Genomic DNA, 24,204 nt, shown 5'->3' with positions numbered 1-24,204 from the left:
GATCTGTGTCTATATAGATGGTGCAATATGGAACTTCTATAGAAATGTTTTAATATGAATTGTTAAAACAAAGGCATCTTTAACAATTCTGCCCTACCTTTGAGATACTTGTGAGTAATACCAGTGTGTAGAACTTCTCAAAATGCCTACATTTACCAGCCAGTAATTCCCACTGGAAGTCAGTGGATCCTAAAATGGTTTTGAAAAGGATATCTAAGTACCACACATGATTTTGAAAATAAATCAAATAATCACAGGTGCGTTGTCATTCATGAACAAACCACATCCATTCTTCCTCTTACACTCTGCTTCAGTTCTCTGAAACATGTTGCAGGATCACTAAGTGATGGGATTGGTAATTGGTTAGAAGTTGTCCTCCCGGCAGACTTCATGTTGTATTGGTGGTTGTGGGGAGGGCATTGATAGGAATAAAAGCAGGCTTTGCTATTTCTGGTGCATTGTTCTGGTTCAGGCAGGAATGCTGTGGGCTGTGCCAGCTCTCTGTTGTTTGGCTGTGCTGTTGGAAGCCAGGTTGGGATGGTGCTTCCAGGTTGGAAGGCAGAACTGGAGGCTGAAAAAGCATTTGAGTTTGATTATGTTTGGGAGTTTGTAAAGACCCAAGCCTTTGAGATAAGGGTATATTTGGGTTTCTGAGAAATTTATTCACCCATTTTTATCACAGCAGTCTGTTTTGAGCCATGGATTCTGGGAATCTGTGCTGTAGAGTTCAAGGTGTGCAGCTGAACTTCACCTTTTGTTCCTTTCTTCAAATGCCTCTCAGTGCCAGTTCCAGCTTTTTAAAATCCTCTGTTGGCTCTGCTTCTCAGTACTGAGCCAGCCTACGCTGTTCTTCCTGCTTCTTGGAAGTCTTTGCTTTTATTGCTCCTTATAGTACAGAAAATTCAGTGTAGATTCATAAACTGCTCCATGACCCAAGGTTTCAGAGCAAAATATCAGGAGTTAGGTCAAACTCTTGCTTGGGGGAAAGGAACGTGACTGCAGCATACAGTGAGCTCTGATAAATAAAAGTAATTTTTGTGTGAACATAGGTGAAGGCAGGTATTAATTGAAGGAAGTAAATGAACTTTATTGTGCTGGCCTTGATTGTCAGCAGGTGGAGGGTATGTATGGAGGGCCCTATTTTGTGTGATGTGTATAAAGTGGTGACTGACATTACCATGAAATACTGCAGAGAGTTTTATTAACTTCCCTTTTGTGAGCTGTGGAAAGCAGTGCTGGGATAGCATGTGCTGCTTAGCAAGATGAGGGCAGGACTTTGTGCACTGAGAGAGGAGTTGGAGCTTGGTTGTGCTGTCAGATGAGTTAGTTTTTATAATTAGTCAGCAGGTTTCTGAAAAGAAACATTTGAGCATTTAGCATGAAGTTTTATATAAGTATTTTTATGATTTTTGTTTTTCAGGAGTTTATAACATATTTAATCTCATTCATGAATCGAACTTCCTTTTTAAGTCATGGATGACAAGGCTTCTGTTGGAAAAATCAGTGTCTCTTCAGACTCGGTATCCACTCTTAACAGTGAAGATTTTGTCTTGGTTTCCAGGCAAGGGGATGAAACACCATCTACAAATAATGGTAGTGATGATGAAAAAACAGGACTGAAGGTAAGAACCAATAACCTGAGTTTGTTCCCTGTTCTTCTAAATCAAACTAACCATAGAGAGCTTAAAGAGGGACTTCTTTGTTGTGGAAAACTTGACAGAAGGGAGAACGTTTTCAAGAACCAGTTTTGTCAGTAATTTCTTCACTGCTGATGTCAGAAGTGGTAATTAGGTTTTGAGTAAGAGCTCTCTCCATCACTAGCTGTGGGTTTTTTCCCACTTTGCAGAATTCTTCCTGAAGTGCTTGGGATGAAACAGGCTGATTGTCAAGAACGTGGAACTGTGATTTTTTCACAGCTTTCAGGTGGAAAGCAGTATTAGCATACATGGATTTGACTGTATCTGTTAATTCAAAGATACACTGAAGTTTTCCCCAATGTGAAATGTTCTCTTTAAGAAACGTAGAAGAGTAGTTATAACTAACAACTTGGCATGAATCAGAGAACACGAGCTCTCTGTGAAAGGCTTGTGAGAGCTGGAAGGGCACTGGCATCTTCTCACTTGTAAAAGTGCTGTTCTGAAAAGAGACCCTTGACACCCTCTACTTTTTTTTTTTGCTACTTAGAGCAACATTCATTCCAATTTGTATTTCAGCAGTTTTTAAGAAAAGTGGCACAAGTAAGGTAATCACTCCAAATTCCATCACTTTAATGTGTTGAAAACTGGATCTTCCCTAGAGTGAGTCAAGTTAATGTGTTCTTTTGGGAGATGGAAAGAGATATTCCACCATTGGAAGAAACTGATGTCTGTCTGCAGCTGCATCTCTGTCTTTAAAGATGATAAGAAATCCTGTGTTCTGCCTGTTGGACTGGGTGCTCCTCTTTTCTCTTGCAGTAGTTGTAACAGAGACTTTATGAAACATTTCTTGATGCTTTTGCTCTTCTTGCTTTTACCTCCCAACTGCTTTGTTTTTCTTGTGTTCCTTTGAGTCCGGGGCAAGACATTCTGTTATAGTGGCCCTTTTCTTTTGCTTAAGACTTCAAATAAATTCTGTCAGTTAAGAGTCTCAAAACTGATCTTTTGCTTAATCTGGCAAAGAAGTTCATGTACGTTTTATGGTGGTTGTAGAAGGTGTCACTTCGCATCATAGAATAGTCTAAAAAACATGAACATTCCTTGAGCATGGAGCCTGGTGATCTGTGAAACCTGCTGAAAGGCTGTGGCCTCATGCTTGTCTTTCTTAATGCTGCAAATACCAGCAGCATCAAGATCAGGATCAGCATCAATACTTAGGAATTCAGAGTAGTCTCACAGTGGTACTTACCTTGAGAATGCTTCTGTGGCAGTGTCTGTAATCAGCTCCTGAAGCATCGTTTGAGAGCCCAGGAGACTTCTGTCAACCAGCTTCTCTGTTCCATCCCGTTATCCCCAACGAAAATTTGGAGGCATGAAATGTCATAGTCTGCAACAGTTCTTGCTCCACATGGGAGCTATTTGTATCCCTGTTTGCCTCCAAAATGGTTTATGAAATGCTGGCTGCAGGTGGGCTGTTTCTCTTGATGAGGAAGGAAGAACATGAGCTCTGCTGCCTCCTGATCATCAGTTGTAAAATTAAATTATGCTGTTCTCTAGTTTGGCACTGAATGCCACAGAGCTTTGCAGGTCTTAAGCTTCTTTATGAATTTGGAGCCTGGACTGAGCACAAGCCTTGAACAAAGTGATTCACCTTGAACTTTTCAGTATTCCAGCGTGGAGAGCGTGTGCTGTTGGTTATTGGCTGCAATCTGAGTGATTAATGGCAATTTTCTATCTTAAACAAGAAATACAGTTTGCCTGCTGTCTCTGCTTTCTGGTGTTGCTCCTGTGTCTGCTCTGCCGTGGCAGTGGGGCTGGGCTGGGTTTAGGAAAGCTTTGCTGCTGGAGCACAGTGTGGAGCACAGCGAGACCTCTCCCAGCAGAGGTGGCAGCACATGCCTCAGGAGAGGGGGATAAATCACAGTTCTGATAAATCCCCTGGTGTGCTAAGGGACGTTTCCTACCTCCAAGTAGCAAATTTCTACTTCTACTTAAGTAGAAGTCCCTCCTACTTAACCTTAGTTAAAGATGAAGTAAAATGAGTTTTGAGTTCAGTGAGAGATGGACAAAGCCATGGTCAGGGTCGCGGTTTCTTTGCTCAGCCTCCAGCCCTGCTCAGGTGCAGCTGTCACTGTTCCCTCCCGCCCTTGGTTCTGCCAGGCTGGCTCTGCTTTTGGGGCTGTAGTTGGGGTTGGGTTTCAGGCACATTTACACCTTTGTGTGCCCTGTTCCCCTGATGTGGGGAACCAAATGGCTGCATGAGAACCTTTCGTTTTCGGGAAGTTAACCTTGGTTTGTGTTTTGGGCCTCGGTGTGCAGGCAGCTGGTTTGTTGCACTTAATTTTTGGGGCTGTGAGAACAGCAGGGCGCTTCTAGTCCAGAAGTGTGGTTACTGTGCCTTTTAAAATTCCTTTTGAGGGTAGTCTGGGCTAAGATGAAAAGCTTTCTTGGAGAAATTAGTTAAAATTGCTTTTTAAATGGGGTTTTGATGATGATGTTTTAGAATATCTATGAGATGGGTTTTTTATTTTTACATGCCTATTTTCTGTAAACAACTTGAATTTGTGTTTTACCTGTCACTACTATTTTTGGGAAATTTTATTTTCAAGATCATGTTTTATAGATGTAACATCTAGGTATGTTATTCATACTGATTATTTTACCAAGTAGAGTAGATCACAGTTCAGATTTTTTGGCTTTTAATCTTGATAGAATAGAACATTTTTCATGTGCATGTTATATTAATACCAATACAACATGTAGTTCTCACTGGATATGAATTTTTCACCTTCCTTTCCCAAACCAAAGTCTGTTGACTGTGAGGAAAGCTGTATCAGAGGCAGTTTTTTACCAGAATGAATTTTAACTTCAGGTTTCATAGAGAACAGGCTCTGTAAAGTAGAAGTTACTCTAGGTTTTTTGATATATAGCCTTTGAAGGGACTGACAGGGCAGTATAATTAATTAATTCTATTTTGTTACAAAACATATAAACTCCATACAGTAAAGGAACATGGTGCATCTTCCATCATCATCATCATCCATCATCATCTTTCTGATGATTGTATGCAAAGACTTGAATAATAAACATGATGCTTGAAAGCCTTTGATGACCCCATGCTTGTGCAGGATTTTTCCACAGTGTATCACAGAAATTAATACTAAAATTGTTGGGAGGAAAATGGCAATGTGTGGATTTCTGTGCCTAGTTGCAGGTTACAGCTGCCTCCCCCTGTGGGTGTACAGCTGAGCAAGGCAGTTACCCTGTCCTGCTCCTGGCAGGTGATCACAGCACAGGAGTGTATTTTAATCTGTACAAAAAGTGACATTCTGTTTGTGGCAATTTCAAGAGCATAAATGTCTCTTGTTATTGTTTAGATTCTGTGGCAAAACAGTCACTAGATTATTACTTTTTGGGCTAGTTGAATAATTTGGATTTTAGTAGCTGGTCAGTGAGTTTACAGAGAGGTGAGAATATGGAAGTGCTCCTAGGTTGAATTTTGGTGTCAGCAGGAATAACCAGCAGCAGCTGCAGAGGTGTTAGAAGCAAGTGTCATTTGCTGATGGCATCTGGTAAATACTCTGCAAATTCAGTCACTTCCCTATTAACTGCAGAGGAATGGACAAAGAGTTTCCGTAGAACCAGTATCTGAGAGCTTCCTGAAATGAATGCCTTCATTCCCTTTCCACTTCAGGACCTTATTTCACACTGTTGAGGTGCCTTCATGCTTTCATGTTGACTTCAATGAGCTCAAAGTCAGACTGCAGCTGAGCGTTGGGAAACAAAGCAAAGCTGTTGCTTCTCCTCAGCATGATGGCAAAATCTTGTTCCAGATGCTTCTCTTCCTGTGAAACCTCTCTGTCTTGCCCATAAAGCACCTAACATATTTAATTGCATTTATCCCTTTCTGGTGTTAATCTGAGAATTGTTATAGCCCATACTGTGGACATCTGGAAGTTTCTCTGTCAAAGGTAGTCTTTGTAGTTACTGATTAAAGACTGGTTTAAAAGTAATCTCCCCGCTATTTCTAGTGCTAGAAAATTCCTGCTTTGAGCTTGTAGATTTGTTAGAGCAGGGAGGATATAATCCATGCTGGTGAGCACTTGCACCCTGCAGTTTGTGTTTATGGTTGTAACTGCGTTAAATTTGTTGACTGCTGCTTTGACTGGTAAATAAAAAGCAATATGAATGACCCTGTGCCTGAGGGGTGTTTTTTGTTGTTTGAACAGTCTTTTCTTCTTTTTTGTGTCCCAACTCTGTGGCTCTCAGATTGTGGGGAATGGAAGTGAGCAGCAGCTGCAGCGGGAGCTGGAGGACGTGCTGATGGATCCACCCATGGAGGATCAGGGCAGTGACCGGGACCTGGGAGAAGTCAGAACTGATGGAGATGGGGAAGAACCTGTTGTCCTTGAAGCGTCAGCATCCTCCACCATTAACCCAGTGTCGGTGGCAGGACTCCAGAAACCAGAAATGAGCTTGCCAGTGAAACCATCCCAAGGAGGTTAGGAAAAAAAATGGGGAGGAATGCCTGGTAGTATCTTATGAACTTGTTTTTCGTGGGGAAAGTGAAGAGAATTTAGGTACACGTGTGGCCAGTAGTCTTTCCCCATGTCTCACATTATAATCACTTAGTGCAGTAAATTCCAGGTTATGTATGTGATGCAAGAGTTAATATCTGCTGAACTGTCCTGTATTCTGAAAACACTGCTATATCAGCCCTGAGATGTGTGCACAAATATTAAGCTTACTTGCCTGGCTGTATAAAATATAAGTACAGGGCTTTCCTTTAGTGTTTTGACCTGGCCTGGCTTTTCTGTTCTCAGCCTCTCTTGTCTCCTATTCCGTGGGCAGCCAGTGCCTGACAGTCAGTGTCAGCAGCAGTGTCTGCCCCTTCCCTTGCCGTGCCCTGCCTTGTTTCTGACGCTCCCCCTGCTGTGCTGCCCTAGACTGTGAGGATTTGAGCCCCTTCACGCCGGTGACGGACGAGGACAGCGTGGTGTTCAGCAAGCTGACCTACCTGGGCTGTGCCTCGGTGAACGCGCCGCGCAGCGAGGTGGAGGCGCTGCGCATGATGTCCATCCTGCGGGGCCAGTGCCAGATCTCCCTGGACGTCACCCTGTCCGTGCCCAACGTCTCCGAGGGCACCGTCAGGTACGGGGCTCGCTGCTCTGGGGCTCTGCCTTCAGCTTGGCTCCTTTGGAAAGCCAACAAGCTGATGGTTTACCTGCAGGAGACTTGAGCAGCTTGGATTTTCTTTAGTGGGAGAAGGGGGTTTTACAGACATCTGTCAAAAGGAGTCCTTTGAATTTGTTTACCAAACACTCTACCAAAATGTACTGTGATCATCCAAGCTATCACCAAAGCCATAGTGGGATTGGTTATTGATGAGCACTTTGGAAATAGCCTGGAAAGTAGTTTGGAAAATGTCTGATACACGAGGCCTGACAGAGGTGGGTCTGTCCACTGCCAAATATTAGTGTAACTTTTGGAAGACTAATCCCTGAAAACCATGGGGAAATTATTGGTGGAAACATTTGTGGCATTGTATTTTTTTGTGTTGTTCAATTTAAGCATCATTATGGTGGTCATGCTTTGCAGTAAATGACAGGATCTAGCTTTTGTGGTGTACTTCTCTAGGAGGTATGAAATTGTTAAAGCTTGCAAGTTATGTCTGGCTGAAATAATTCTTCTAAAGGTGCAAGCTCGCTTTTTTTTCCCCTCTCTCTATTTTAACAGACTTTTAGATCCTCAGACAAACACAGAAATAGCAAATTATCCAATCTATAAAATCCTTTTCTGTGTACGAGGGCACGATGGGACCCCTGAAAGTGATTGCTTTGCTTTCACTGAAAGCCACTACAATGCAGAACTCTTCAGGATTCATGTCTTCCGATGTGAAATCCAAGAGGCTGTAAGTGCAAGCTTTTTGTCAAATGATATTACGTACATGTAAATGTTATTATGAAATTTAAAGGAAGTTTTTCAGGCACTTTAAGTAATGTAATTCATCCATCAGCAAACCTTAGTTATGGGATAAGAATGCACAGTTAACAGTATCCTTACAGTTAATTAGATGCTAAAATGGAATGATTTTCATACAATTTGTTGTGAATTAGTGAAAATGCAGGGTGGTTTCAGCTGCTGTTTGTCCCTCTGGCTGCAGGTGAGCCGAATCCTGTACAGCTTTGCCACTGCCTTCCGGCGCTCTGCCAAACAGACCCCGCTCTCAGCCACTGCCACCCCCCAGACTCCTGACAGCGACATCTTCACCTTCTCCGTGTCTCTGGAAATCAAAGAAGATGATGGGAAAGGTTATTTCAGGTAGAGATTCTTCTTTTGTGCAGCATATGATTCTGTTGGAAAGTGTGTGAATAGAGAGTGTGAGGCTGAGGTGGTGCCTGAATTCCCTTTTTGAGAGTTTCCTATTCTAGTTTAAATGAATCCCAGGTGTAAGGAGCTGCACCAGTGTCTGATGCTGGGTTCACTGTATGCAAGGAATGCAGCTAAATTGAGAATTCTTTCTTTTCTTTCCTGATGAATAACAGTGCAGTTCCCAAAGACAAGGACAGGCAATGCTTCAAACTCCGCCAAGGGATTGATAAGAAGATTGTGATTTATGTGCAGCAGACAACGAATAAAGAACTTGCTATTGAAAGGTAATGTCATCAACTTTTAAAAGACTCTTTATCTGTATTTTGCCTCTGAGGGAGCAGGTTAGTAATTATTCTGTGATTTAGTGCCATACTTCTCTTGAGGATGAAGTGGGACATACCTATGTGGGCCAAAAATATCTGTGAAAAGGCCAAAATGAAATCATAAAAGAGGTCCTTGTGTTTCATCTGATCCTTGTCCCTACTGAAGGGTAAATTCTATGCAAATATGTCTAAAAAACCCAAAAAAAAGCCACCAAAGGAAGGGCAGAAGACTGCAGGCCAAGTGTTGTTGTGGTATAAGGAACCCTTGTTAGCAGTGACTTTATTAGACTGTTCTGTAAAACAAAGGTAATGGAACAATTTCCAGGCTGTAAATTGGGTAAAATCATCTTGTAAATATGATCCTGAAATCTTGCTGGACGTTTTTGATGTTGGCTTGACATTGTTTTGCTGGATGTGCTTGATGCTGCATTCAAATGTCAAGGTTTGTTGATGTTTGTCAGTGGATTCATGGGCTGTTTGTGATGTATGACCGCAAATACTTAGATAAGAAAGGTTAATGGTTTGTTGATGAGCATGTCCAAGTTTTGCAGTTACATTTTTTGCCTGGCTTTGCAGATGTTTTGGCCTTCTCCTTAGCCGTGGGAAAGACGTTCGGAGTGGCGACATGCACCTTCTGGATTTGGTAAGGATCTTTTTAACAAAACTCAGTAAGAACTTGGGTTATGATTGTGCATGATGTCAGGATGGACAGGGAGCACTTCTGCAGTTGTTGATGGTGTGGGTTCCACTGCTGAGGGTGAGGCTCTGGGCAGTTGAGCTCAATCCCTGCCTCTGCTGCTCAGTTAGACGTGACCTGGTGCTTGGTCAGGGGACTTGCCCAGTTTTACAGTCAGTCATGGCTGTTCTCATTCAGGGGCCAGAAATAAGAAACATGGAACCTTATTTTTAGATATCCTGAATATTAAAGTGCTGTGCTTTGAACATGGAAAGTTTTACAGCTTAGTTATCAGTGTGAGAATCGAGGCCTGAGAGGCTTCCAGTGTAACACAGAACTAGTGGGTGCTTGTGACTCACTTTTCTCTATAGAGTAATGATAGGGATCATTTGACTTCACAAGGCTGAAGTGACAACAAATTTGCTAGTATTTATGCAGTACAGAGTGACTACTCAAAAAGGTTTAATACTACATGAATAATTTTGTTTTCTGCCAGGCTTTGGATTGCCCAGAAAATAAGGTTGTTGTGAAGACAGACAAGCTGAGCATTAGATAAAATATTGGTTTGGTTCTTAGTGACTGAATAACATGTATTGTGTTCTCATCCACACCCCTGTAAACTGAAAGCTGCTGTTCAATGGCCACCTCCAAAATGACTGATCATGCCGTGTACTAATAGAATAATTATTATTAATTGGCCTTTCAGTGTTATCAGCATGGACACCAAGGATTGCAGGGGAACTCTGTTATTTCCTTCAGAGATGATCTCTGCTGCAGACTCTGTCACATGGACTTGCCCTTTCCTTGCCAGTGCAGTAGCTCTTTCACAGGGCTGGTGCTACATCATGTAGAAACTTCTTTATTAAAAAAAAAAAACAAAACATAAACTTACCTTGTTTCCAGGAGTCCATGGGTAAAAGTTCTGATGGGAAATCATACGTGATCACTGGGAGCTGGAATCAAAAGTCTCCACACTTCCAGTTTGTAAATGAAGAAACACCAAAAGGTATGAATGTTGCCAGGTGTTATCCCTAGGCAGGGAAATTACTTCCATAGTGGGCATTGGATGAATTATCTTTTCAGAAGAATCCCACAAAAGACTTTCACAGAATAGGATATGTTCTCAGAAAGCAGAGTGCTAAATGCCATGTGAAATTTAAAAAAAAAAAACCAAAAAGACAAATAAAAGCAAGCAATGTTCAGTAATATGTTGTAGGAGCTGTGTCCTTGTAGGAGGCTCTGCAGGTGTGGGGCAGGATGCAGGTGCTCTGTTCACCACTGGACCTTTTCAAGAATCCCATTGGGAATTGCACTAAATGAGTTTTGCAGGCACTTGCTTTGCTCAGTGTCTTGTGGTCAGTTCAATCTTTTCCAAACCCAAGTTTTTAATTAAACAGAAGGATTCCCATACCTGTGAAAATGAAAGCAAACCACTCCAAGTGTCATCCAAAAATAGCTGATGTTGCACTGCTCTCTCGAGTCCTGAAAGAGAATGTCATTACTTCTTTGAAGATGTCAGCTGAATTATCATCTTTCCAATCTCCTGTCACTGTTGTGTGCCAGAGGTTGGGAAGTGAATGGGAATTGACTGGGCAGTGTCATGAAGTCAGCTGCTGGGCACAGTGTGGTGCTGGAGTGGATGCCACCCTGCCTGAAGGACACAATTTATCATTCCCTGCCAGAGACATCTCCTGGGTCACCGAGCCCTGTTGCCTCCTGTTGGAGCATCAGAGTGTGTAGGCAATTTTTGGAACTTCACAGCTGACATGGTCTTAAATGCCTTTAATATCATGGTATTAAACACTTAAGTAACTTCTAAAACCAAAAAAGAATTGAAGTGTAATTAGGCTGGATGGCAAGAGGTCTGCACTGTGCAGTTAAATGCACGGATCCTCTCTAATGTTTAAAGAAGGTTTTGGATACAATTTCAGTGGGATTTGAAAAAGAAGAATTTTTATTCTCTTTAACAAGATCATTTTCTTGGCTTGAAGGCTGCAGTTTCCTTACTCTCTGGTGAATAGTGCATAGTGATCCAATTTTCCTGTTTTGAAACTTGTAGGGTTTTGAGATGTTAAATTGGGGGGAAAATCGATTCTGAAAAGGAAAGTTTCCTTTGTTCTTCCATATTACTGGGAAAGGGGTTATGGAATATTTTATTTGAAATGTTTCTTTTCACATTGTGGCTTCATTTTCTCTCTCTAGATAAAGTGTTGTTCATGACCACTGCTGTGGATTTGGTCATAACTGAGGTGCAGGAGCCCGTTCGATTCATTCTGGAGACAAAAGTCAGAGTTTGCTCACCTAATGAGAGGCTGTTCTGGCCCTTCAGCAAACGGAGCTCAACTGAAAATTTCTTCTTAAAATTGAAACAGGTAATGTGTTAAAAAATAAAGAAATAAAATTGACAGTTAATAGGCTGTTTCTCCCTATGATTGCTAAAACCTTTACTGATATAATGTTCATAATGCAACATTTTCCTCCTGATTCACAGAGGTAAAATAAATGAACTTGACTTTGAGAAAGGCTACCCTTTATTGTGCTGATTGTTGCTGGCTATCTGCAGTTCCCATAAAGAGCCTGAAATAGCTTTTTTGATAGCTTTGATGAGTCTGCGAGGTTACAGAGGGGGTTATGGATTTTCCAGCCAAACCACAGCCAGAAAAGGAAGGGAGGATTTATCTGCAAACTGGGGCTATGCTGAGACTTGCTGCCATAAGGGTATGGAGGAATAATTGTGTAAAATTAAGGGTTAAGAGAAAAAAAAAATGTCCTTGCTGTAATCCTGGTGACATGGTATCTGATAGATCACTAGACTTATTTTATCATGCAAACTGAACGTTTCTTTTTTAGATGAGCGAACATCCACATGAAATTCCAAAGGAAATTATTTTTTGTCAAAGTCTATTTTCCCCTTCTGCATGGTTGGAAACAGATATTTCACACATACCCCAAGTTTGCCCTGGGGAAAAAAATCCAAGCAACCACAAAAAATCCCTAGAACTTGTTAAAAAATTTTTACTGTTTTTTCCAACTTACTTTTTTACCCATGTCCTAAAAATGGAAGGATTATTTCTGTTCAGGATATTCCTAATAACAGTACAAGGCAATAACTTAGTCTCAAAATAAGGCTGGTAAGTTGAAGGTCCAAGTCACTGAAGAGATCATGTACTTGAAATAGCTGCTGTTCTTCTGCTCTAGAAACTATTGTTCTGAAATGAAAGTCCTGTTTAAAGAACTGGAAATGTATAAAAGCAAATAACAATGTGGATGTACGTGCTCTCTCAAGGCTTAGCAATTCTGGGTGCAGCCCAAAAAGAAAGCAGTGTTGGAGTCCTAATTTCATGATAAGTGTTCTTATTTAAAGAGGATTTGAGTTAAGCAAGAGGCTTTTCTTCATTCTTTTTACACTTGCCTTTAAGTGCTAACAAAGAATGCATCTGGGTAGTAACAAAGATGAAGTTCACCAAGGATTCTTTTTCTATGTAAAGAAAAACCCCTATCCTTCAAAGTTTAAGGTGGAAAAATTCTTCATGGATGAGCTCAGCCTTTGTATTTAGAATATTTTTGAGGTGGAGCATGTAGAGGCTGTTGGGCTATAAATATTCTGCAGCCTCCAAAAGGTGCCTTTTCTGTTTGGCAGTTTAGAGGAAGCTTATCTTACTGAGCTAATTCTGGATCTTTTGTCTTACCAAATTCACAGACATTGTGACTTATCTTGGCCAATTCTCTTTTTCCACAGACACTGTCAGGTTATCCAACTTGCAGTGTTTACTAATGGAAGATTATCAAAACTCGTAGTGGAAGCAACAAATATAGAATGTACTTCCTGATAAGCCTGGAAGGGAAACCTGTTTCTGTGGAGTCATGATTAGCCTATTAAAAGTACAGCTGTGTAGAATTGGCTTATCTTGCTTTGGCAGTGTTTCTTTATTCGGAAATGGTGAAAGCAGAGGGATTTTATTTGCTCCGATTGCATTTAGTGATTTAGTCATTTTTGGATTTGATGTATTTCTCTTCATTTTTAATGCTCCAAAGAATAAAATTGAGCACTGGGAGCTTAGTGTGGAGTACAATTATGAATCTTATTTCACTCTCTTCTTCACCTTCTCTTCTCTGCTTTCTATTTTTATTCATTTAGGAAAAAAAAAAATCCAAGTCCTTAAAATGTATTAAAATTTTAGAACTGCTTCACAAATAAAAATCCTTCTTTAAAGGAAAGGAAGGTACCAAAGCATTGAAAATTATGGAGAAACAGGGTCACAGAGTAGGCTTTGGAACTCAGCAATTTGTGTTCCTGCAGCAATGTATACACAGAGTTGGAAGCTTTGCTAAAGACCATTACTGTGGGAAAATCATGGAATCCCAGACTGGTTTGGTTTGGAAGGGACCTTAAAGCTCATCTCGTCTTGTTCAAATAAATATGAACAAATTTTTAAGACTACTTTTGCCACCATCAGTATTCCCAGAAACCTTTTCTATTTTAACTCATTTTATAAATTCTCTTTGAAGAAGAATTTGACATAATTTTTAAGTTTTTGCTTTCAATTTTCCACTACTGTTTGAATAAAGGCAAGTTGCTGCATATTTCATGTAGTTGCTGAGGAACCTTCATGTCTTAGACCACAGATGCATTTATAACTTTAAACATTTAGTGCGTTTGTGTCCAGTTCATTGATGGTTGGAAAGATGAGCTCCCTGTGGATGGCAGATCCAGGTGCCCCTTGTGCCTGTGGGTGCAGCACCACCCAGCAGGTTTCAGGGAGCACTGAGAGCCTGCCCCTGGCATTAAGTGTGTCCCAGGTGTGAACATTCCTCACTGTGGAACGGGATGGAAGTTGTTCCTCAGCTCTCCTGGTCTGGAAAGAGAAGGCAGAGCCTTAGGAAGTGATGTGGCATTTGTGTCTCTTCCTCAGTGGAATGAACCTTGTTTCCTAGATCAAGCAGAAGGACAGGAAGAACAACTCTGACACTCTGTATGAGGTTGTGTGCCTGGAGAGTGAATCTGAGAGGGAGAGGAGGAAAACCACAGCCAGCCCCTCCCTGCGCCTGCCCCAGTCGGGCTCGCAGGGCTCCATGATCCCGTCGCCTCCAGAGGATGATGAGGAGGAAGGTAAGAAGCTCCTGTGCTTTGTGGACTTTGAGAAAGGGCAGCTGGTGAATAATGTGGTTATAAAAGATGTAGGATCCCTTCCAGTCAGAATCTGCCTGATGGAGGGGTTTTCTTGCTGGAATACTGCAGGATCCCATAGCCTGCAAGATCCTGGCATTCCTGGTCAGCCTCTCCCTCCTCTGGCACTTCAGTGTCCCTGCTTTTCTCAGCCCAGGCCTCCTGTGTGCTGTATTTGGGACAATGTGAAAAAGGGCTCCTAAAAACTGGGGATTATCATGTGGCTTCTGCCCCTCCCTGAGCAGCTGTGAGCAGGTTTGAGAGCAGAAGGAGAAGCTGGTGTTATTTGGAAGTGTCAGCAGACAGTGTTTTAGTGGAGAGTCAGACATCTGGGAGAGATGAAACTGTACCAGGACCTGCCCAGCTTGGAACTTAAAGCATTTTCAAGAACTTCTACTTAAAAAAAAAAAAAATTTAAGCAAACCACAACCACTTCTGAGTATAGAAACATCTGGCATTACAAAGATGAAATGGAGATAACTTGGGTTTCTGCTTTTCCACTTTTCCTGCTGGCCTTCCATGTGGCCTTGGCTGAAGTGTCCCTTCTGTTCTCTTGGCAGACAATGATGAACCACTCTTAAGTGGTTCTGGAGATGTTTCCAAAGAGTGTGCAGAAAAAATTCTTGAAACGTGGGGAGAGCTGCTGTCCAAGTGGTAAGTGGCAAAATCACGTTCTGAATCTTCTCAGTCTGATTGCTCCTTCTGCTTGGAGTTTTTGTTTCCAGAGGCCGTTTGATGTAAGATTAGTTTGGATTTAGTTCTCTGTCCCTTATTCTCTGCCTTGATGTTTTCTGATTTCTTTAGAGGTGTTATAAATATTTTAATTTTTGAGTGCATGCTTAATGTACAGAAATTCACTTAGGCTGTGTCTTTAGTTGGTTCTGCCTTAAAACTCTACTTCTCTTCAGGTTCCTTGGGATTTTATTAAAGGAAAACCTAAACTAAGTAGTGTAGAGAAAATGCAGCTCTTGCTTTGTCTGTTCTGCACAGATCACTTCCATTCCTCTTTGTAATTCTGACTGGGTTCACAGCCAGTTTTTCGTGCAGCTGTCATATCTTAGTGACTGTAGCTTAAGAAATGGGAGATTGGGACTTGGATAGAGAAGATGTTTTTCCCCCCTTATCTAAAGGAAGGCTCCAGAGCCTGCCAAGAAGGAAGTACATGAGCTCTGCTGTTTTTCCCTGGAAAATGTCAGTGTACGAGAAGAGTGTTTCTTGACAGTCCAATTGCTAATGCAACACAATCCTCCTTTGGTGAGGGATTGTTTTATTCATCTTGAGGTAGCCTGAGCAGTTCCAAAGAAATGCTGACTGTTGTAAAATTCAGGGATTTTGTTAGGTTTTCTTTTTTCCCCACAAAGAGGGTGATGGGCAGCATGAGACTGAGCTCAAACAGGCTTCATTTTGACTCTTTACTTGCAGCTTTAATTGTGGCCTTTTGCTTGCTGAAGTCAGTGAGAGCAGGGCGGGGGCTGGACAGCAAGTCAGAGGTTGAGTGGGGTGTTGGATCTAAGGAGTGGGACAGCAGAGATTGGAGTCAGTCATGCAGCTTAGATGAGAAAAAATATTGATGTGACCACTTAGGAATCTCTTTAAATTAAGATTGTAACTGTTTAGTATTTTCTGCACTTATTGCTTATTTGAACAAGTCGTTTTCCTTCCTCTTTGGTTTTGCACTAAGTGGACGCATTTGTAGGAGAGGAAGGCTGTGGTAAAATGATGTGTGATCCCTTTTCCCTCTCCTGGATTTGGAGAAACATCTTTCCCACATGAGCTCTCTGCATCTGCTGCTGTGAGAAAGTTTCTTTCAACTTGAATTTTTTTGTAATTCTTCCAAGGGCTCGGAGATAATTAAGCCACCTGACTCCCATTGGAAATGTTTTGGCAGCTCTAAGAGGATATGAAATGCTTCTGTGCTAATGCTGGCAACAGCTTTAATATGTGTTAAAGGGCTTTCCTTCTTAACTAAAAACGTGTATTTGGAAGCAATGATCCCCCAGCTTTTAACATAAGAGGATTGAAAACCATAAAAATCAGACTTCAGGTAGTTTCATGCTAGTTTTTTAGAATTGTGTAATTAGATTTGTATAGTAATTAAATATTTGGTATCTTGTGATACCAAAGAATATTTGGCTGATGTTTCATAACTGCTGAGTCACACAATTTTCTCATTTCAAACATAGTTGGGAAGAATCCAGTAGTGTGTAGCCTTTAGTCTACAGCCTTCATGACTGTGTTCATTGGAACTACTGTTGTACTTCCTCTGATCTGAGAGTAAGGCAAAGCAGTTTTATAGGCCTTTACAGAAATATTTTGTATATAGGAAGTATTTTATATAAATATACTTACATATTATAAAGGCATAATAAATGCTCTATAAAGATATGTCTATAGTGACATTGATATAAATGTAACTACTTTATAAATATTTTTTTTTTTTTAGTTAATTTCTTTTAGAGAAAGCACGGTGAAGGAGGACATGATGGTCTCGAGTTCTGTGCAATAAATAGTGATTTAAATGTCTGCCTTGTTAGTCTCTAGATTATTGTGTCAGAGCACTGTAGACTGGAGAAAGGCCATAGGGAATCCCAGTCTGTGTGAAATTATTATCCATGTATCTGTTAGACTGTTACAAACATTAATAAATGCCAGTTTATTAAGAACATAATGCAGTTGATGTGACACAAGTTCATCTTTCTGCCTGGCTTTGTCTGTCAGTTCTCTTGATCATTTTATCCAGAAGTTTGTTTTTTAGTAACTACTGAAAAATAGTAATTTCTGTGATTTAAAGACGTGTGTCTTTTGGGGATTTTTATATATAAGCCACAAATGAGCTGTTCAGTTTAACATGCTGTAAGTGCATAAATTATAAGTAGGTTTAGTTTTTACAGCTTGCAGTGCTGTAATTGATGAGCTGTCAGTGGTCTCGCTGGAAGGAGCAGTTCAGTGAGGCTGCCCTGGTGCAGGGGGGCAGCTGCAGAACCACGAGAGGTCATTCCCAGAGCTCTGACTCCTGTCCCTCCCTCCCTGAGAGGGTCACCTCCTGCCAGGAGACCCATGCACACTGCTCATTTTGGGCTAGTCTGAACTTGGAATTTACAGGCTGTGACCTCTGTCCTGTAGCATTTAATGGAGTGCTTTGGTTTGCTGAATGTTATATCTATATAAATTCAATGAGAGTCAAGAAAATAGTTTGGGAAGTAGTGCTCCAAATGAACTTGAATTTCATGTGGAGATCCAGAGTGCGTGGCAGGGTGCTGTGAGTGCTGAATTTCACCTGGAGATCCGGCGTGCGTGGCAGGGTGCTGTGAGTGCTGTCCCTGGATGTGCTGTGAGTGCTGAATTTCACCTGGAGATCCGGCGTGCGTGGCAGGGTGCTGTGAGTGCTGTGAGTGCTGAATTTCACACAGAGATCCAGAGTGCATGGCAGGGTGCTGTGAGTGCTGTTCCTGGACGTGCTGTGAGTGCCAAATTTCACCTGGAGATCTGGCGTGCATGGCAGGGTGCTGTGAGTGCTGAATTTCACCTGGAGATCTGGCGTGCATGGCAGGGTGCTGTGTGTGCTGAATTTCACCTGGAGATCTGGCGTGCGTGGCAGGGTGCTGTGAGTGCTGTGGGTGCCGAATTTCACCTGGAGATCCGGAGTGCGTGGCAGGGTGCTGTGAGTGCTGAATTTCACACAGAAATCCGGAGTGCATGGCAGGGTGCTGTGAGTGCTGTGAGTGCTGAATTTCACCTGGAGATCCAGAGTGCGTGGCAGGGTGAGTGCTGTCCCTGGATGTGCTGTGAGTGCTGAATTTCACACAGAGATCCGGCGTGCGTGGCAGGGTGCTGTGAGCGCTGTCCCAGGGTGTGCTGTGTGTGCTGAATTTCACACAGAGATCCGGAGTGCATGGCAGGGTGCTGTGATTGCTGTCCCAGCCGGTTCCCGTGGCTGTGGGCAGTAACCGAGCCCTCCCTGCAGGCACCTGAACCTGAGCGTGCGGCCCAAGACGCTGTCGGCGCTGGTGCGGAGCGGCGTCCCCGAGGCGCTGCGGGGCGAGGTGTGGCAGCTGCTGGCTGGGTGTCACAACAACGACCACCTGGTGGAGAAGTACAGGATCCTCATCACAAAGGTACCGTGGCTTTTTTCAGCTCTTTTCCCCCATTTCTGAAAGAGTGGGAATGCCGTGGCTTCAGGCGTACTCTTGCCTCAGGGTCCCTGAGTGTACCTGGATGTACCAAGGACTGACTGTGATTCAATCCTCCAACAAAAACCCTACAGAGCTGCTGGTGGCATTACACTGCTTTCCTTTTATAGTCCTGTTTCACCCAGCCGAGTTCTGAGTTTGTAAAAAATAAATATCCTATTAATTGCTTTCATAACGGACAGAATAATTTTCTTTGCTTGTTTGGCTTTTCTGAATGGAAGCTGGATTTTGTTGTGTTGTCTCAGTGTTTATGCTAAAAATCCAACACTAGTAGAAATTGCAGCCTTTTTTGGTAGAAAGAAAACAGAACAATGTGGATGTTTTTGCATTGGACAGCAGTTTTGTGACTTCTCATCTTGAATGCTGACTCCAGTAAGGTAGAAAAAGGATATAAGAATCGTTTGTAAAGACATCACTCAGTGGTTCTCAAAGTTCAAGCAACGAATGGGTCACAAAATGAAATGTCACCTTCTTATCCAGAAAACTGATGGGTTAATTTGGATTTGACCATTATCTGTGTTGCTACATTGGATTTTATTGCTTTCATCAAACATGCAAGTCTAGAAGGACTGTATTAGAAATTATTAATGATACAGCTTAAGTACAGATATTACAGAAATTAATTATTCACCAGTTAAAAAGCAAAACAAGTGAATCAGCCTTTGTATCTCTATATTTTGATGGCACAGATTCACAAGGAGCAATTAAAGACCTTAGTCCGAGGGCAGGAGGGCTTCTGAAATTAAACTCAGTTTCTGCTGAAGTCATCCAGGAGGGATCCTACATAATGTGAATGAACCATGTTAAATCAGCTAAAAATGTTCTGTATATGAAAATAAGTATTTTCATATAATTGATGAATGCAGAAAAAAATTGATCCAAATTCCTTAATGCTGGTTTATGCATTGTAGAGCTGTAACATGGATTTTATGGTGAATAAATCATATAAGTAATGTGGAGGTTGAGTGCTCTGGCAAGGAGTGATCACAGCTATCCTGTTGTGTTATTTTAATTGCCTGGTGAGTAGTTGTCAGCCTCACTTGTTTCTCTGTTTCAGTGTTTTGGTATCAGAATGCAAAAGATGATGTCTTTGTGGCACAGTTGGTGACACGTTTGCTACTATCTTTGTCAGCTGGAAGGGGATAGTGTAACATTTCATTTTTAAACCTGTGAAACCTTTCCTCTCCTTGTCATTTGGCTGAGACAAAGAAAGTAACCTGCATCTCGTGTTGGAAGCATCTCTGGAGTGCAGGTGTGAGGGAGAGCGGGCTGGCCCTGCCCTGTGCTCTGCTGAGGAGCACTGGCCGTGCCTGCAGTGCTCGTTCAGCACAGAAGCTAATTAAGGAATTAGAGAGAATGGGTCCTGGGTGACCATTTTCAGGCCCTGCTGTGGTCCCATGAGGTCTGTGCTATATCAGCAGCACACCAGCTGCAGCAAATGAAAATTTTGTTGACCTCCCTAATCTGGAGGTGCCATATTAGCCCAGTGCTGTCCATGGCTGTTTGTTTTGTTGTGACTTAAATACGGAAACAGGCTGGGACTGTTCCTGTGGAAGGGACAGATGCTGGTGTTTGAGCACAGAAATGTGTGCTTGGTTCACAGGGGAATTGGGATTTCTTCAGTCTGCAGGCAGTGGAAGATGTGCAAGGTTTTAAGCAGGGTTATCTTTCAGTGCCTGTGTGGAGGTACTGAGGAGAACAGGCAAAAAATGCAAGGGTTGTTTGGGAGGCTGAGGAGAACATGAATTCAGGGTCCAGCAATACAATGTTTGCAGACCCTTTGGACATAGTCTGTGCCAAGAGTATAATAAAGCTGGGCTGCACTTTGGCCTTAAATTTTTTTTCATGCTTTTCTTAGGCATGAAATGTGATAATTTTGGAGTTCCAATGTGACTAATTCTTACTGCTCTTAAAATAGCAGCTCAGTTACAGTCAGTATGCAGCAATGTATAGGAGTAAATGTTCCTGGGAAAAAAATTGCTAATTATATGAAGACAAGGGTCCATTATATTACATTGCTTTCCCATCTTTGTAATGCTTTGCCATGTTTTGCATGTCACTAATGCCAATTCTTCTCTGGCAAGCCTGCAGTTATTTGCATTACCATGCCTTGAAGGGGGTTTATGTGAGAATAACTGCTGTGGTGTAGTGCAGGAGCACAGGGAGTCCATGTAAAACCCGTGCCCTGGGATGTGAGCAGGAGATGCAGGAAACCTGTGCTCAAAATGCAGTGCCCCTTCTCTCTTCATGTTGCCCTCTGTTCCTGTAGCTGCATTTGATTTCTGCCAGGCTTTTCCTGACCCCATGCAGCAGCACAGTCCCAAATTAATAAGGATCTGTGTTGACAGCTGCTTCATAACCTTCAGGCCTGTTTCAGGGATTTTCTCCCCTTGTGCACAGGATGTGGGATGTATTTCTTCTGGTGGTTGCTTTCCTGAGCAGGCTCAGGTAATCTGGTTTTTTTTTTTTCTTTCCTTTGCAAATTAATTGCTGAAAGAACAGTTTTTTGTTCACTGTTGAGTAGTGGCTACTGAAGGATTGAAAAGGAAATGTCTCCTGTTGTGTTCTGCCATTCATGAGAGCTGTGTCTAGCTCTCTTCTTGAATATGACTTAAAAATAGCATTGAAATTGTGTTTCAAGGTGTGTTCTTTGTGTTCCAGTCATCATGACAGCATATATTAATTATTTGCTCTGGTTTTCTTTGCCACACACTGGCTGGGGTTTGTTCTCTGCGCTTTTGTTATTGCGGGAAGGTTGAAGTTTCACCATCATGGCGCTTCCACAAATTACTTTTGAGAATTTGCACACCATCTGTGTGCAATAATAAAGCTTTTAGCAGCTCCAGATTGCCATGCTGGTGGTGGGGAGTGTGGATGAAAGCCAGCCCAGTGAATTAAGGTCATGTCCCTACTGGGGACAGAAAGCAAGCTCTAGGTGAAGCGATCTAGACAATCCCTGCAAGAGGCATCTGGTCCTGGTAGCACTTTGGCAATCACAGCTAGGGCTGTTAATCTTCAGCCTTCCAGCCACTGAAAGGTAGCAGAAGACACAAAGGGACTCACTCCAGGTGTTCACAGACACCTGCAGGAGCAATATCCCATGTTCTGGACAGGCATAGGTGGATGGAAAGTGTTGTTGAGTAGAAAACACATAAAGCGAGCCAGACAGGCTAAAAAAGAGAAATACACATGATACAAAGTGAAGGAGACAACAGCTACAACAGACAAATTTTAGAAAGGATTAATACAACTGCTAAATCTGTCAGTAGAGAAGTTCTTCATAATATCAACATTAAAAGCCTGACATTTACAATATGGAGGAGAAAATAAAAAGCTTTTGGATATAGGTCTGTGTGGGAGGAAGTAATGTTGAAAGGAAAAAGCCATGAACTGTTGTGCCAGATAAATACACTATATTAAGAAAATTACAACGTGAGAGGGACATCTTGTGGCACAAATAAAATAAAAAGTAATAGTCCAGTGTCAGGAGGAGTATCCTGCAATGTTACTCCAGGGTCACCATTTCTGGGAGAAATCCCAGGCCTGGTAGGAGATTAATTTGTTCCAGTCTTTCTTATAGCAGAACTCCTGCTACCCACTTTCTCATCTTCCCACCTTTTTGTCTCCATGAGACGAGGATTATAGAACACAGACGTTCTACCAAATATACTTGTCTGTCTTGCTGCAAATGATGCTGGTTTTTAATGAAGAAATAGATTAAAATGTCACTACCGTTGTTTGACTGAATGTGTTGTCAGCAGCAGCATAAAATGTGACAGAACCTTAGCTGTGGGTGGCTAACGCTTATTTTCTACTTATATCACAATCATATTTCCATATGTTCCTATAAATTAAAAAGAATGCATTGAATTTTCAGGAGAACAGAGGGCCATGACTGTGTACAATCAGCTGAAATGGAACCTACCATGCCTCTGTGCATCACACTGCACGATGACGTAGCCTTGTCACCGTGCCTGAACCTTGAGATTCCTCCTTTGATTAATTTTGATCACATGGTGATAAAAGTTTAATTATCTTTTACAAGCAGCAGTTTTCCCAGGAGTTGTCATTGTAACTTTGAATAATTTCTGGAGTACTGTTCATTGCCTTAGACGAGGTGGGAGAAGTCTGTACTACACCACAAGAGTATTTTGAGTCTCAGTGACCTCAGCCACACATATGGGTGTCTTTAGGAGAGGCTCTGGTGCTGGGCTGGTGGTGCCCCCAGCCAGAGAGCTGGGGAGCAGGCCCTGTACCCCAGATAAGCTCCAGCTGCAGTTTACCTGCACCACTCCTGCTGGTTTACAACACCCAAAGCAGCAACAGCTCCCTGCAGGGGCAGCAGGACGGGAGCTGTTGCTGCTTTGGGTGTTGTAAACCAGCAGGAGCGAGCTGGCAGGAGCACTGAGTGGAGTCGTTGCTCTCAGCTTTGGAGAAACAATAGAATGTCAGTGAAAGGAAAAAAACAGACGTGGCTCTTCTGCAGAAAGACCTCGGCTCTAAGGGCGTTGAGCTTTTCATAAAAACCTGAACACTGGGGAGTTTTTGATTTCATGGTGCATTTTCTGTTTAGAAATTTCATCAACCAGATGTGGTTTTGGTTGGGCTCAGTATTTCCATTGCTACCTTGTTTTTATGTATCTGACATAGGAAGTTCAGTGTATCAATGTACGTTTTCTTGGGGCTGTTTAGAATGTGTCTATTAGTGCCCAAGGATCCAGAAGTCCTATTTGAATCAATTGGTATGTAAATCATTCTCTGCTTTGGAAAGATAGGAGATCATTTCTCCAGCAGTAATTCAATCATAGCTTGTTTTTTGTAAATCCACAATACCCTGGCCTAAATTTAATTCAAAGTTTATGTTTCCTAGCTACAGTTCTAGTACTTCAGTTGCCATGAGTAGAAACATAATAAATTTAAAAAAATAAAAGGTGGACAATAGTAAAGAGATCTTTTTTGGGTTAAAGATAGGGCAGAACCCCCAAATTTTTGTTTTCAGACATTTGCATGAGACTAACTAAAAATCTGCCAAGTCATGCTGTTGCCCAGCGCAGATCTTTGGCCAACACAAGTGTATCATAAAATGCTTTTTGTACTTACTGGTCAGCTGAAAACCCGAGAGTTGTGGCTCAGTTGCTTTGACATCTATTCCTTTGGCCACAATTAATTTCCTGTTAGGTATTCCGCAGAATGACCAATGTTTAGCTTAGGTTAACCAAACCCTTGGGTTTGTTGGTATTGGTTGAATTCAGAGTGTGGACTTAAGCTTGTAAGGATGCCAGTTGCACACTTTGATGTCTGACTAAATGATTTTGATTGTCGAAGGACTTCACTGCAGTTTTTTACTGGTTTGATCCATTCACATACAAATTCCTGTGGCAAGGGCTTGCCCTAAGCGGTGGCAGTGGAGCAGTCTGGTGTCACGGTCAGAGAATGAGCTCCCACATACCTGGGAACGTGTTTTCCAGCCTGTCAGTTGAAGCTCTTGACAAACAATAAACAAGAGCTATACCTTGTTGTGCCTCTCTGCCTTCAAAGAGGTTTTTCTGGTTAAATAGTGAGATGGTATTAACTTAGGGTGTGAATACAAGTTTAAGTGCTGTGCTGTGAATCTCTCTCGTGTTTGCTGGCTGGAATGTCGCTGGGTTTTCTGCTTTGGTGTCCGATGTCAGGGACAGCGGTGCCTTTGCGTTCTGTGTGTATGGAGGGAGGTGCCTGCCTACCTGGAGCAGCAGCTGGATGAATGGTGGGACATGGTTCTCAGCTTTGCCCTTGGGTTCAGGTGTCTCCTGTGAGAGGCACACGGTACACCTGGGAGAGGCGCGTTTATTCCAGAGCAGGT

General features: G+C 42.2%; 1 protein-coding gene across 1 annotated transcript in view; it reads left to right on the top strand.

The window, feature by feature from the left end:
- The window catches only part of RABGAP1 (RAB GTPase activating protein 1), a 62,126-nt gene that overhangs the window by 4,912 nt on the left and 33,010 nt on the right, over positions 1-24,204 (top strand). The window contains exons 2-13 of the mRNA XM_064728120.1: positions 1,421-1,622; positions 5,904-6,135; positions 6,581-6,785; positions 7,371-7,545; positions 7,798-7,955; positions 8,180-8,290; positions 8,906-8,972; positions 9,909-10,011; positions 11,208-11,377; positions 13,941-14,115; positions 14,733-14,826; positions 18,137-18,287. Coding sequence (XP_064584190.1) covers positions 1,473-1,622; positions 5,904-6,135; positions 6,581-6,785; positions 7,371-7,545; positions 7,798-7,955; positions 8,180-8,290; positions 8,906-8,972; positions 9,909-10,011; positions 11,208-11,377; positions 13,941-14,115; positions 14,733-14,826; positions 18,137-18,287 — 1,791 coding nt within the window. The 5' untranslated portion in view covers positions 1,421-1,472. The remainder of the gene's footprint in view (positions 1-1,420; positions 1,623-5,903; positions 6,136-6,580; positions 6,786-7,370; positions 7,546-7,797; positions 7,956-8,179; positions 8,291-8,905; positions 8,973-9,908; positions 10,012-11,207; positions 11,378-13,940; positions 14,116-14,732; positions 14,827-18,136; positions 18,288-24,204) is intronic.

This window comes from Zonotrichia leucophrys, chromosome 17, assembly GCF_028769735.1.
Source record: "Zonotrichia leucophrys gambelii isolate GWCS_2022_RI chromosome 17, RI_Zleu_2.0, whole genome shotgun sequence".
Lineage (NCBI taxonomy): Eukaryota > Metazoa > Chordata > Aves > Passeriformes > Passerellidae > Zonotrichia > Zonotrichia leucophrys.
This window is presented reverse-complemented; position numbering and strand designations above follow the sequence as displayed.